This window comes from Drosophila elegans, unplaced genomic scaffold (assembly GCF_018152505.1).
Source record: "Drosophila elegans isolate 14027-0461.03 unplaced genomic scaffold, ASM1815250v1 contig_149, whole genome shotgun sequence".
Classification (NCBI taxonomy): Eukaryota; Metazoa; Arthropoda; class Insecta; order Diptera; family Drosophilidae; genus Drosophila; species Drosophila elegans.
Window position 1 is genome coordinate 21,357,967 of NW_024545513.1, and position 11,158 is coordinate 21,369,124.

Genomic DNA, 11,158 nt, shown 5'->3' on the forward strand with positions numbered 1-11,158 from the left:
CTCCATCTCACTGGCATCCGAATTTTGCACACTTTGCACTTTCGATGTGCCTTTGGCTTTCCACCGCATTCCGGCTGACAATGATATTGATCCAGCTTGATGACTATACAAGCAATAAACAAAAGGTAATGCCATACTTTACCATTGCCTGAGCGTCTACTTCATCAAAATTAATAATAAATCGGCGACGGAAATCGAATCGAAGCCGCGCATGTTAAAAGTAAAATCGAAGGATAATTAAATGTTTTCCGAATCGGCGTTCAAGGGCATTCCCGTTGCATTATTATAAATAAATATCAATCCGATTATGTTTACATACATGTATATTTAAAACATATACCTTTGGTAGCTGAAAAAACAAATTGATTGGTCTTATCGATATTTATTACATAAAAAGAAATGCATTATTGAAAATAGTTCCCTTCGTCCTTCCTAATATCCCAATTTTCCATTTCGTTGTGTAAACTGATAAAAAAACGAAATTGTGAAAACAAATATCTGTTTATTGCAGTAAAATTGTTATACTTAAATTAAATTCATGATTTATAATAATAATAAATAATTTAATTAATGATAAAAACATTATATTTTAGCCAGTTCCCATTTGATAGAAATACATTTTATTTAATCAAAATATTCAAACCAATTTCGAAAAAAAGTCAAATGAAAAATATTTAAATAAATGAATATTTTCAATATTTTTAAAATAACAAAAATCCGCAATGGATAAAAATCAAAGGGATCATATTTAAATTGAGTTTAAGATATTTTAATTTGCTAGATTTTTTTTTACCAGTATAACAGTTTTACAAATACACTCGATTTCCCTCGCTTTCGCGCTCTGTGTCTGCTAATTTCCCAGCTCAGCAGCAATGACAATTTTAATTACTTTGCCACTTTTGTCGGCTGACTTTGCGGTTACCTGTTTAATATTCGCACGCGAATCAAAGCTCATTTGTCTAAGGCCACCAAAGCAATCACTCACACTCAGGCACACCGCCCCCTCACACCGACGCACACCGACGCACACAAGCGCACACAGTAACCGCAAGTGCCGCAGAGTATGCTACACTTATTTGCAATAACTCTTTGCGGAACTGAAATGGGCGGCTGAGAGAACTCACATCGCACTCCATCATCACATTCCTCATACGCCGCATGGGACCAAATATTTGCCCGTTCACGCACACATCCCCACCAGCAGGATCACAAACAATCGTCCTGTTTCGAAAAGATACCGATACCGATACCGATGCCGATGCCGATGCCGATGCCGATGCCGGTACTTTAATGCTGCCTGCGGAGCACATCAAATTAGCGCCCTCCATCCAGCCAACAAACAATTTGTTGGTCCAACGCTCACTTTTTCGGTGCAAATCTGAACGGCTCCATCTGGTCTTGGCCAGCTGCATTTAACCCATGGAGCCAGCCCAAGAGCATACGACACTCAGCCGGAAGGCAAACAAATACAAATCCTATTTGAATTGTTGCTAACTATTCCGCCTGCCAGCACACTAAGGAAAATAGCCCATGATGCATTTTGAAAATCTTTTTTAAACTTAGTATTGCATTCAGTAGCTATTATTTGATAAGAATAAAACACCGCAGTCGAATGATTAGTATTTATTGTTGAGATGAATAAAGTATTTTATTTTTCTGGCAAGAAATACTTGTTGGTCTAAAAATCTAAAATATAAAATTAAAAGTCAACACACGATAGGGTAACATTTTTCTAAAAATGCAATCAAATTCATTTTTTTAAAGTAACCATTTTGTAATGTTTTTTGCTTATGCGATTTAAAAGAGCTACACCGAACGTTCAATTAAACTTTATAAGCTTTTAATTAAACAAATATTTTAACTGCAAAACGAGAACATGCTCACAATGAAAGACTGGAGTCGAATAATAATATTTAATGTTAAGGCCTCACTGGCTAGAAATACTTATTTGTCTGCACTAAAATATTAAATAAGGAGGCAATATACGATAAGTTATTATTTTTGTAAAACTGCAATCTAATTCGTAACTAAAAGGAACCATTTTGTAGAGTGTTTCAAATATAATGTACTTACACCGATCTCATAAGATGTAAAAGTACTGCACCGATGCTTATTGACTAAAAATGTATAAACTTATATTAAAAAAATGTTTTAACAGCAAAACAAGAATGTCTTATTTATTCTCAGAACGGAAGACTGCAGTCCAATTATAATTATTTAATATTGAGAAGAATAAAAGTTTCAGCTATAAAAATAAAAAATAAAATAATATAAGAAAGTATTTAATGTCTTTAACATGCTCAGAACGAAAGACAGTCGAATTATTCATATTTAGTGTTAAGTAGACTAAAATATTTAACTGGCTAGAAGTTTTTGTTGGCCGTAAAATCTAAAATATAAACTAAAAAGTCTAAATACGATGGGGTATTATTCTCGTAAAACTGCAATCAAATTCATTTCGAAAAGGAACCATTTTGTAGTGTGTTTCAAATGTAATGTGCTTACACCGATGACAGTGCTACACCGATGCTTTCCACCAGTAATCGATTTCCGACTTTGTCCTAGTGCATTTCCCTCGGACGCGGACCCCAGCGGGGACCATTGTGCCAGCCTGCGATGTGACTTTATACCAAGGCGAAAGCAGAAGCGCACAGTCGAGTGCTGCTGGGCTGGGGCTAGGTAAATATTAATCTAGCCAAGATAGCGAGTCTCTCTGGTTCGCGTCGCCGGCAGGAGTAAGCCAAATCAATTGCAATTACAACAAACAAACACTCAGTGGGGGAGGGGAAGGGGTTGGTTAAAGAACGGTGCAGTTGGCATGCAAATCGAAATCGAAATGAGAATCACGTTCCAGCGCTGTGCAATGTCTCCTACATTTTGTAATTCCGCTTCCGACTCTGGGCCCCCCTTTTGCCCCCCAAACTTCTGTTTCCCAGCGGAGTTGAGTTGGAGTTTGTTTGCAATCGATTGCTTTGCTAAACATGTGCAATGAAAAATGCGTGCATAAAATGAATGCCGCCCGCGGAGGACAAGTGCATGTAGCATGGGGCAATGGAAGTGCAAGTGGTAGTGGTAGTGGTAGTGGAAATGAAAATGAAAATGGCTGAGCCAACGAAAATAACATCTACTGAAAGGCTAATAAATTGCCACTCGACTGGGGCATGCGGCGGCGGCGGGAATTCATAAATTTGATTTGTCTCCTTCAATTTGGCGACCCCGTCTCAGTGGCGAATGCTTTGGCAATGTGCAGAATCAACAAAACATAATCTATCCCTCTTCGCTGCACCCACCAAATTTAAATATCTGTAGCTGCCGATTACTCACTGGGAAAAGGGTAAACAGAAACCCAAATTTATTTTCTGATGATTAATTAAATAATATTTTTGGGCAAATCATAGGTTTTATTTAAGAATTTCTTTAACTCTTGGAGCATGTCTCATTCGATAGATAGATGGATATTCTAGAACTTCAAATGCTTAAGCTACAATATTTGGTACAAGTGACATCCTGAATCCATTCAAAGGAAATGCAATATTCTTACTTGGTTATTTAGGTTTTAAACAAGCACAATACTTAACCATCACCTGTATGCTACATCTGAAATTGTTAAGCTTGTGGCAAAATGTGTTTAAAATTTTTACTAAGGACAAAGACTCATTTTTTCTTAGCTCCTTGAAACGACAACAAGACATCAGTTTTGTAACATGGCTTATCACATCAGCAGGCATAAATAATAATTGACTGTTTAAAGTCGCAACAAGGCGGGATAAGAAGACGACGTAAACCGAGTTTCAGGCAACATTCATAATGCACATGTCAGAGATAAACCAAAACCGAAGACAAATGCCAGTTTATAAATTGTCAAGCAGTCGGAAAAAAACGAAATGAAAACGAAATGCCATATATATTCTCGCTTTCCCTTACACATCTTGTCTTGTTTGTTTGGTTCCGCCACAGGCAGCCTCTGCATTGTTGGATTAAACAAGTTTTTAATTTTTAAACACTGAGTTAAAACAAAACTGCATTGGAAATTTCATGAAAAAGAATAAATATTTAAAATTAAAACGACCTAAAAAATAAGCTGTATTTATAGAACTATTATTTCTTGATGGCATATCTTGGTTATATCGATGAAACAGAGAATATTGGTTTGTACCTACAAGACAATAGTCAGTGCAATGCGAAATATTAGATATAAAGACGTTATTGATCGAAGTGAAAATCTTGAGGTTACAACTTTTTTGATGGCTTTCATATTTTCTTGAGGAAGGCCTTGTAATTATCATAACTTTGGGTTGCTTAGCAACTGGTTTAAGATTTACATATAAATTTTAATACATATTTGAACTAGTTTTAAGCATATATAAAAATAAAAATTTATAAAAATATATAAAGCAGATGGGTCGTATCTCGTTCAGCCTAGCCAAGCTCTGAAAAAAAAAAGTTTCTAAACAAATACTATATTCAGAGTGCTCTAACGTAGATGAAAATAAAAAATTGCGCAATTTTGTAATCAAAAATGTTATTAGTCGAAACTATCGATGATCGAAAAATTAAGCACACACCGATAGTTTCGGCCCACCATCGATAATTGCTTTGGAAAAAAAATTATTTTCTTAGAATGTTTTTACTGACTTACTTACTTTAAGAAGAACTTATTTATTTATTTTATATATTCTGAGGCGGAAACGTTTGTAACCATCGATAGTTTCGGCTATGTTTTTCCAAGGTTAATAGTAACTGTCACAATTAATTGTAATCGATTTCAGATCGGAGTGTATGAATAAAACATAATTGGGAATATAATAAGCTCCTCTTGTTCATCGAGTGCCGTTGTAGAGCTGGTCGAGTATAAATACAAATATCTGTTCGAGTGCACACATCCGCTGGCCAGAACAGAGCACACTGATTTCGAATGGGGCCTAAGCAAATATGCAGGAGCCGTGATACCAGGTGATGGGTGCGGAGCGTCGGGAGTGTCGGGAGTGTCGGGAGTCACGGAGTCATGGCGCATCATGAATTGCCTTTATTTGTCTTCATTACACTGTCCTCCCCACTTTTCGCCTGGCTGGATAGTTTCGGGCCAGAAGAAGTCAACGGAAGGGGGTTAGGAAATTCAAATACGCTTTCGACTCGAACAACAATCAAAGCTTGGGCCCTCACAGATACAGATACAAATACAGATACAGATACAGATACAGATACAGATACAGATACACCCCAATACAGCCACATTGTTTTGCTTGCCTTTCGGTTTTGTTTAGCATTTTTTCGATGTCGCAGCACAGCTCTTCCGCTACTTTGACTGCTGAGATTAGGGGCATGGCGGGGGGTTTGTTCGGCAAGTTTTTTGCGGCTTTGCCTTGATAATCCCACGTCCTTTGCAGGACATCAAGGGCATTAGCATGTGATATGTGAAGCAACTTCTCGGATTTTTTTTTGGATTCAAATCTGTATATAAATGGGTTTCGCAAGGCCAAAGCTCACATACTCGGGCCCAACTTTATGGAACTTGGCCAAAGATTCGGCCCAAACTCTTTGCCAGTGTCAATTTCATTCGCATCCCCCTCTGATCCTGCAAGTTGAAGTTTCCTAATTAGCAGACAAAGTGGAATCAAAGGAGTTACGGCACCGGGCCCGGAGCATTTGCGGTGATTCAGGTGCGGCCGTCTAATCAAAAATTCTAAAATATTCCCCTTATCCGCTCCAAGGACTTGGCCTATGCATAAACTGTTGCTTTTGCATCGACAGCGGCAGCCGTAAAAAGAAAAGCCATTCGGAATTTATGCTTCGCCGCCCATTTGTCGTCAGCATAAGCGGGATCAGCTGAAGAGCTGAAGTGCCCGACGGACTTAGTGGGTGTAATGAAACCTGGACCCCTATTCCGGCCACGTCCTCAGCCAACATCCTGGACATTCTGGACGTCCTTGACATCCCGAGAAGAGCGCAAATGTAGCCCAATTCCTTTTTCGCCGCGCACCCTTCGCGGTAATAAGTTACAATTTTATTATTTCATTTGCCTTTGACAGACTGCAAGTACCATTTTCCGTACCATAATATATCTACAACTTTGTTTACGCGATGTCAATTTCATGAAACGGAGTAAAAAGTGTGTGCATAAACGCTATTTGTGTATTGACTATGAATTCAGATCAATATGATATATGGTGGCAACGCCCGACGTTAGAGTAAACAATTGAAAGCAGATTTCTCTTGACCCTTAAAGGGTCATTTATTGTTTTTTCTTGACTCAGCTCTTTTATTAATTAGTTATCCTGTTCGGTTTGGCGTTGGTAAATGTTCAAACAAACATCTTAAATAATAATACTAGCAGAGGTGCCAGACATGTAAGTTAAGTTGATACTTACACGTCTAGCACCTCTGCTTACATTATTTCATTAATTCGTCTGTACCGCATAAGCAGGGGCAAATTTTGATATAGATATAGATATAGATATAGATATAGATATAGATATAGATATAGATATAGATATAGATATAGATATAGATATAGATATAGATATAGATATAGATATAGATATAGATATAGATATAGATATAGATATAGATATAGATATAGATATAGATATAGATATAGATATAGATATAGATATAGATATAGATATAGATATAGATATAGATATAGATATAGATATAGATATAGATATAGATATAGATATAGATATAGATATAGATATAGATATAGATATAGATATAGATATAGATATAGATATAGATATAGATATAGATATAGATATAGATATAGATATAGATATAGATATAGATATAGATATAGATATAGATATAGATATAGATATAGATATAGATATAGATATAGATATAGATATAGATATAGATATAGATATAGATATAGATATAGATATAGATATAGATATAGATATAGATATAGATATAGATATAGATATAGATATAGATATAGATATAGATATAGATATAGATATAGATATAGATATAGATATAGATATAGATATAGATATAGATATAGATATAGATATAGATATAGATATAGATATAGATATAGATATAGATATAGATATAGATATAGATATAGATATAGATATAGATATAGATATAGATATAGATATAGATATAGATATAGATATAGATATAGATATAGATATAGATATAGATATAGATATAGATATAGATATAGATATAGATATAGATATAGATATAGATATAGATATAGATATAGATATAGATATAGATATAGATATAGATATAGATATAGATATAGATATAGATATAGATATAGATATAGATATAGATATAGATATAGATATAGATATAGATATAGATATAGATATAGATATAGATATAGATATAGATATAGATATAGATATAGATATAGATATAGATATAGATATAGATATAGATATAGATATAGATATAGATATAGATATAGATATAGATATAGATATAGATATAGATATAGATATAGATATAGATATAGATATAGATATAGATATAGATATAGATATAGATATAGATATAGATATAGATATAGATATAGATATAGATATAGATATAGATATAGATATAGATATAGATATAGATATAGATATAGATATAGATATAGATATAGATATAGATATAGATATAGATATAGATATAGATATAGATATAGATATAGATATAGATATAGATATAGATATAGATATAGATATAGATATAGATATAGATATAGATATAGATATAGATATAGATATAGATATAGATATAGATATAGATATAGATATAGATATAGATATAGATATAGATATAGATATAGATATAGATATAGATATAGATATAGATATAGATATAGATATAGATATAGATATAGATATAGATATAGATATAGATATAGATATAGATATAGATATAGATATAGATATAGATATAGATATAGATATAGATATAGATATAGATATAGATATAGATATAGATATAGATATAGATATAGATATAGATATAGATATAGATATAGATATAGATATAGATATAGATATAGATATAGATATAGATATAGATATAGATATAGATATAGATATAGATATAGATATAGATATAGATATAGATATAGATATAGATATAGATATAGATATAGATATAGATATAGATATAGATATAGATATAGATATAGATATAGATATAGATATAGATATAGATATAGATATAGATATAGATATAGATATAGATATAGATATAGATATAGATATAGATATAGATATAGATATAGATATAGATATAGATATAGATATAGATATAGATATAGATATAGATATAGATATAGATATAGATATAGATATAGATATAGATATAGATATAGATATAGATATAGATATAGATATAGAGATAGATATAGATATAGATATAGATATAGATATAGATATAGATATAGATATAGATATAGATATAGATATAGATATAGATATAGATATAGATATAGATATAGATATAGATATAGATATAGATATAGCTCCCATAGAAATAATAATAATAATATATAAAATAACTGTCTAATAATTGAGCTGCAAATCATCATAGCTTCAATGTTTTTAAACATATACGCAAGTAAATCATAAATTTAATGTTTTCAAAAATATTTAATTCTTGCAATAGCTGCAAGGGTATATGAACTTCGGCTTGTCGAAGTTTGCTTTCTTTCTTGTGTGAACTGATTTTAATATCTAAAAACATTATTAAAATCTAAATCATATTTCATTTAATAACTTGATTTTAAGTCAAATTCGAACTATTTTTGTTTTAAGCTAATGTTTTCCACGTTAATTCAAATATTTCAATATACAAGCTTGTAATTTAAAATTCATTGTATTAAATATTTTGTTTTAATATTTTATTTTAAATATAAATGCTACATATCATAAAACACCTACAGACATACGGACGAACTACAAAACGGACACTGACAGTTGCGCTCATTTATATAGACACTTACTAGGGAAATACAAATTAGTTAACAACTCCACGTCACCTGACGCAGACGTGTAAATTAAATGTATGTCAAATGTAAATTGTTTTCTGATTGTTAAGAATATTAAAATCGTTGTTATTATTTTATAGTTGTTATTGTTTTATTTTATAGTTGTCCTGAAGACGGTTGCCGAAGAGCATCCGAAATATATTGACAAATAACAAAAATTAAAAAAATTGTGTTATAAATAAAATAAATAAAATAAATTTTTAAATTATGCGTCGAATGAAACCTTACTTTCTAGAATTCGAGGCTCCATTCAAAACTGATTCAATAAATCCTTTATTTTTTGGTATATCTGAAACCGAAAATTTTTTAGCCTCTGTCGTTTTTACAAAATTTAAAGGACTTGTCTAAGAATCCTGGGATAATTTTTCTTGTGTTGGGCAGTTCGTTACAAAAGAGATTGTTCTAAGACTTTTTGAAAAACATGCTTATTTAGCGGGAAATCGCTAAAAATAGCTAAACTTTACACGGCTATAACTTTTATGCTAGTAGATACGTGATTTTTGTAATTAAAAAGATATTTTTAAATGCTTATTACGCTGCATCAACATAATTATTCTAAATAAAATAGTTACAACATTATTTTTTTTTTTTTTAAATTAGTCATAATTTTTTTGCAAATAAATAAATAACGATTCTATTGATTTTATTTCTATTTTGTACTTTTATAGCTCTTGAGATTCGTCAACTTTTGATATGCAACACATGTTTAAAAACGTCAAAATCAAAAGTTATTAATTTAATCGCGAAATTGCGATCGTCACAAGTATATCTTCTTTTCTTTACAGTATCCAAGGGACCTTGACATGACCCATCAACAGCACTGAGTTGGGAGTGCGGATGGCAAAGACGAATGGCCGATTAGCGACGAACTCCTTGGAGTTGGCAGGCATTGACTGGTCATAAACTGGACCTATAAAATGAAAAGCTTTGTAGTAGTTTTTAGACCCGAAAATAGCTGAAATCTTACCCGAATAGTTCGAGTTTACTGTTCCCAACTCCGACACATTAATGTAGACCCTATGCAGGATCTTGTCCACGCGCACCGTCTGTTCGAGCAATTTGGTCACCTTCGAGCTGTTCCTGAACACCTGGCTGAGGCCCAGCTTCTTCAGAGGATCGCCCAAGTCACAAAAGAAGTCGAGAGTGAACCAGGGCAGGCCCACCGTGACCGACTGGCGGTGCAGGCGGTTGGCGATCCGGTTGAGATCAAACTCCGGCTGGGCCAACTGCTGCTCGAGGTTAGCCAGTCCGTCGAGCTGATTGGGCAGCAGGATCAGCATGCTGGTGGCACTATTCTTGAAGGGCAGTTCCAAGGCGGTGGCGTCCAGTTCGGGCAGATCAGCCAGACCATAGACTTCGTGGTTGTGCATCATTGCAACATTGATAGTTTCACCGCTGCCGAGGTGGAATTCGGATTTCCGCGTGTTGATCTTGTCGAAATTGTGCTTCCAGACACCCTTGAATTCCACTGTGTTATCGAGTATCGCCTGCATCTGGGAACTAATGTCGAATCTCTTTATCCAGAAGGGTAACCAGCTTGACATATCCCTGCCGCTATCCATGTCTACAGGCTTTGTGTCGATGTCAAAATAGAATTTGGAGAACTCATTGTAGCGGGAATTAACTGGACCCAGTTTCCGGTTGTAGAATACTCCGGGGCGAGTATCTAGCGTGGCACTCGGGAGATGCTCCTTGAACTTGATCAGTCGCTCGAAGTCCAGGGCCACGAAAACAGGGTGCTGGTTGAACTCGCCGACCCGCTGCACTTCGCTGAGTGTTTCACCCTCCGATGCCCTGTAGATCAGTGCCAGCATGGCGTGCACGGCGAAGGGTGAAAAGACAACGACCTCGCGATTTATTTCCAACTTTAGTATTTCCGGGAAGAGTTTTGCGCTGAAGCGGGTCATGTAGGTGGGCGCCAGACATTCTCCGGGCTCTGGCTTCGCAAGACTTTGGGCAACCTCAAGATGTCCCAGTGCCAAGAGAAGGATCGCTGGAAGAAACCGTATTAGTAACAACTATTTATAGCGGCGGTGGTTTCCCATCTACCCACCGACTTTGCTCGCCATTTGTTCTTATCTCTGGCTTCTTGCTCAAGAGTGAATAAATGAATTAATAATATTCAGTTCTTCCGCTTCGACGACCAGCTCG

At 34.2% G+C, this 11,158-nt stretch overlaps 1 protein-coding gene across 1 annotated transcript; it reads right to left on the reverse strand.

Moving 5' to 3' along the window:
- Positions 1-9,605: 9,605 nt before the first annotated feature.
- On the reverse strand, positions 9,606-11,158 carry LOC108147629 (ovalbumin-related protein X-like). Its single transcript, XM_017274284.2, has 3 exons — positions 11,061-11,158; positions 9,975-11,000; positions 9,606-9,917 (listed from the first exon to the last, which is right to left on the reverse strand). Exons 1-3 carry the CDS (start codon positions 11,074-11,076, stop codon positions 9,787-9,789), a joined length of 1,173 nt encoding a protein of 390 aa, XP_017129773.1. The 5' UTR covers positions 11,077-11,158; the 3' UTR covers positions 9,606-9,786.

What these genes read in the sequence shown, in the direction of transcription:
- LOC108147629 (XM_017274284.2), bottom strand. An exon ending in AGTAAACTCGAACTATTCGG is followed by an intron (nt 9,918 to 9,974) that starts GTAAGATTTCAG and finishes TTCATTTTATAG; the next exon opens with GTCCAGTTTATGACCAGTCA.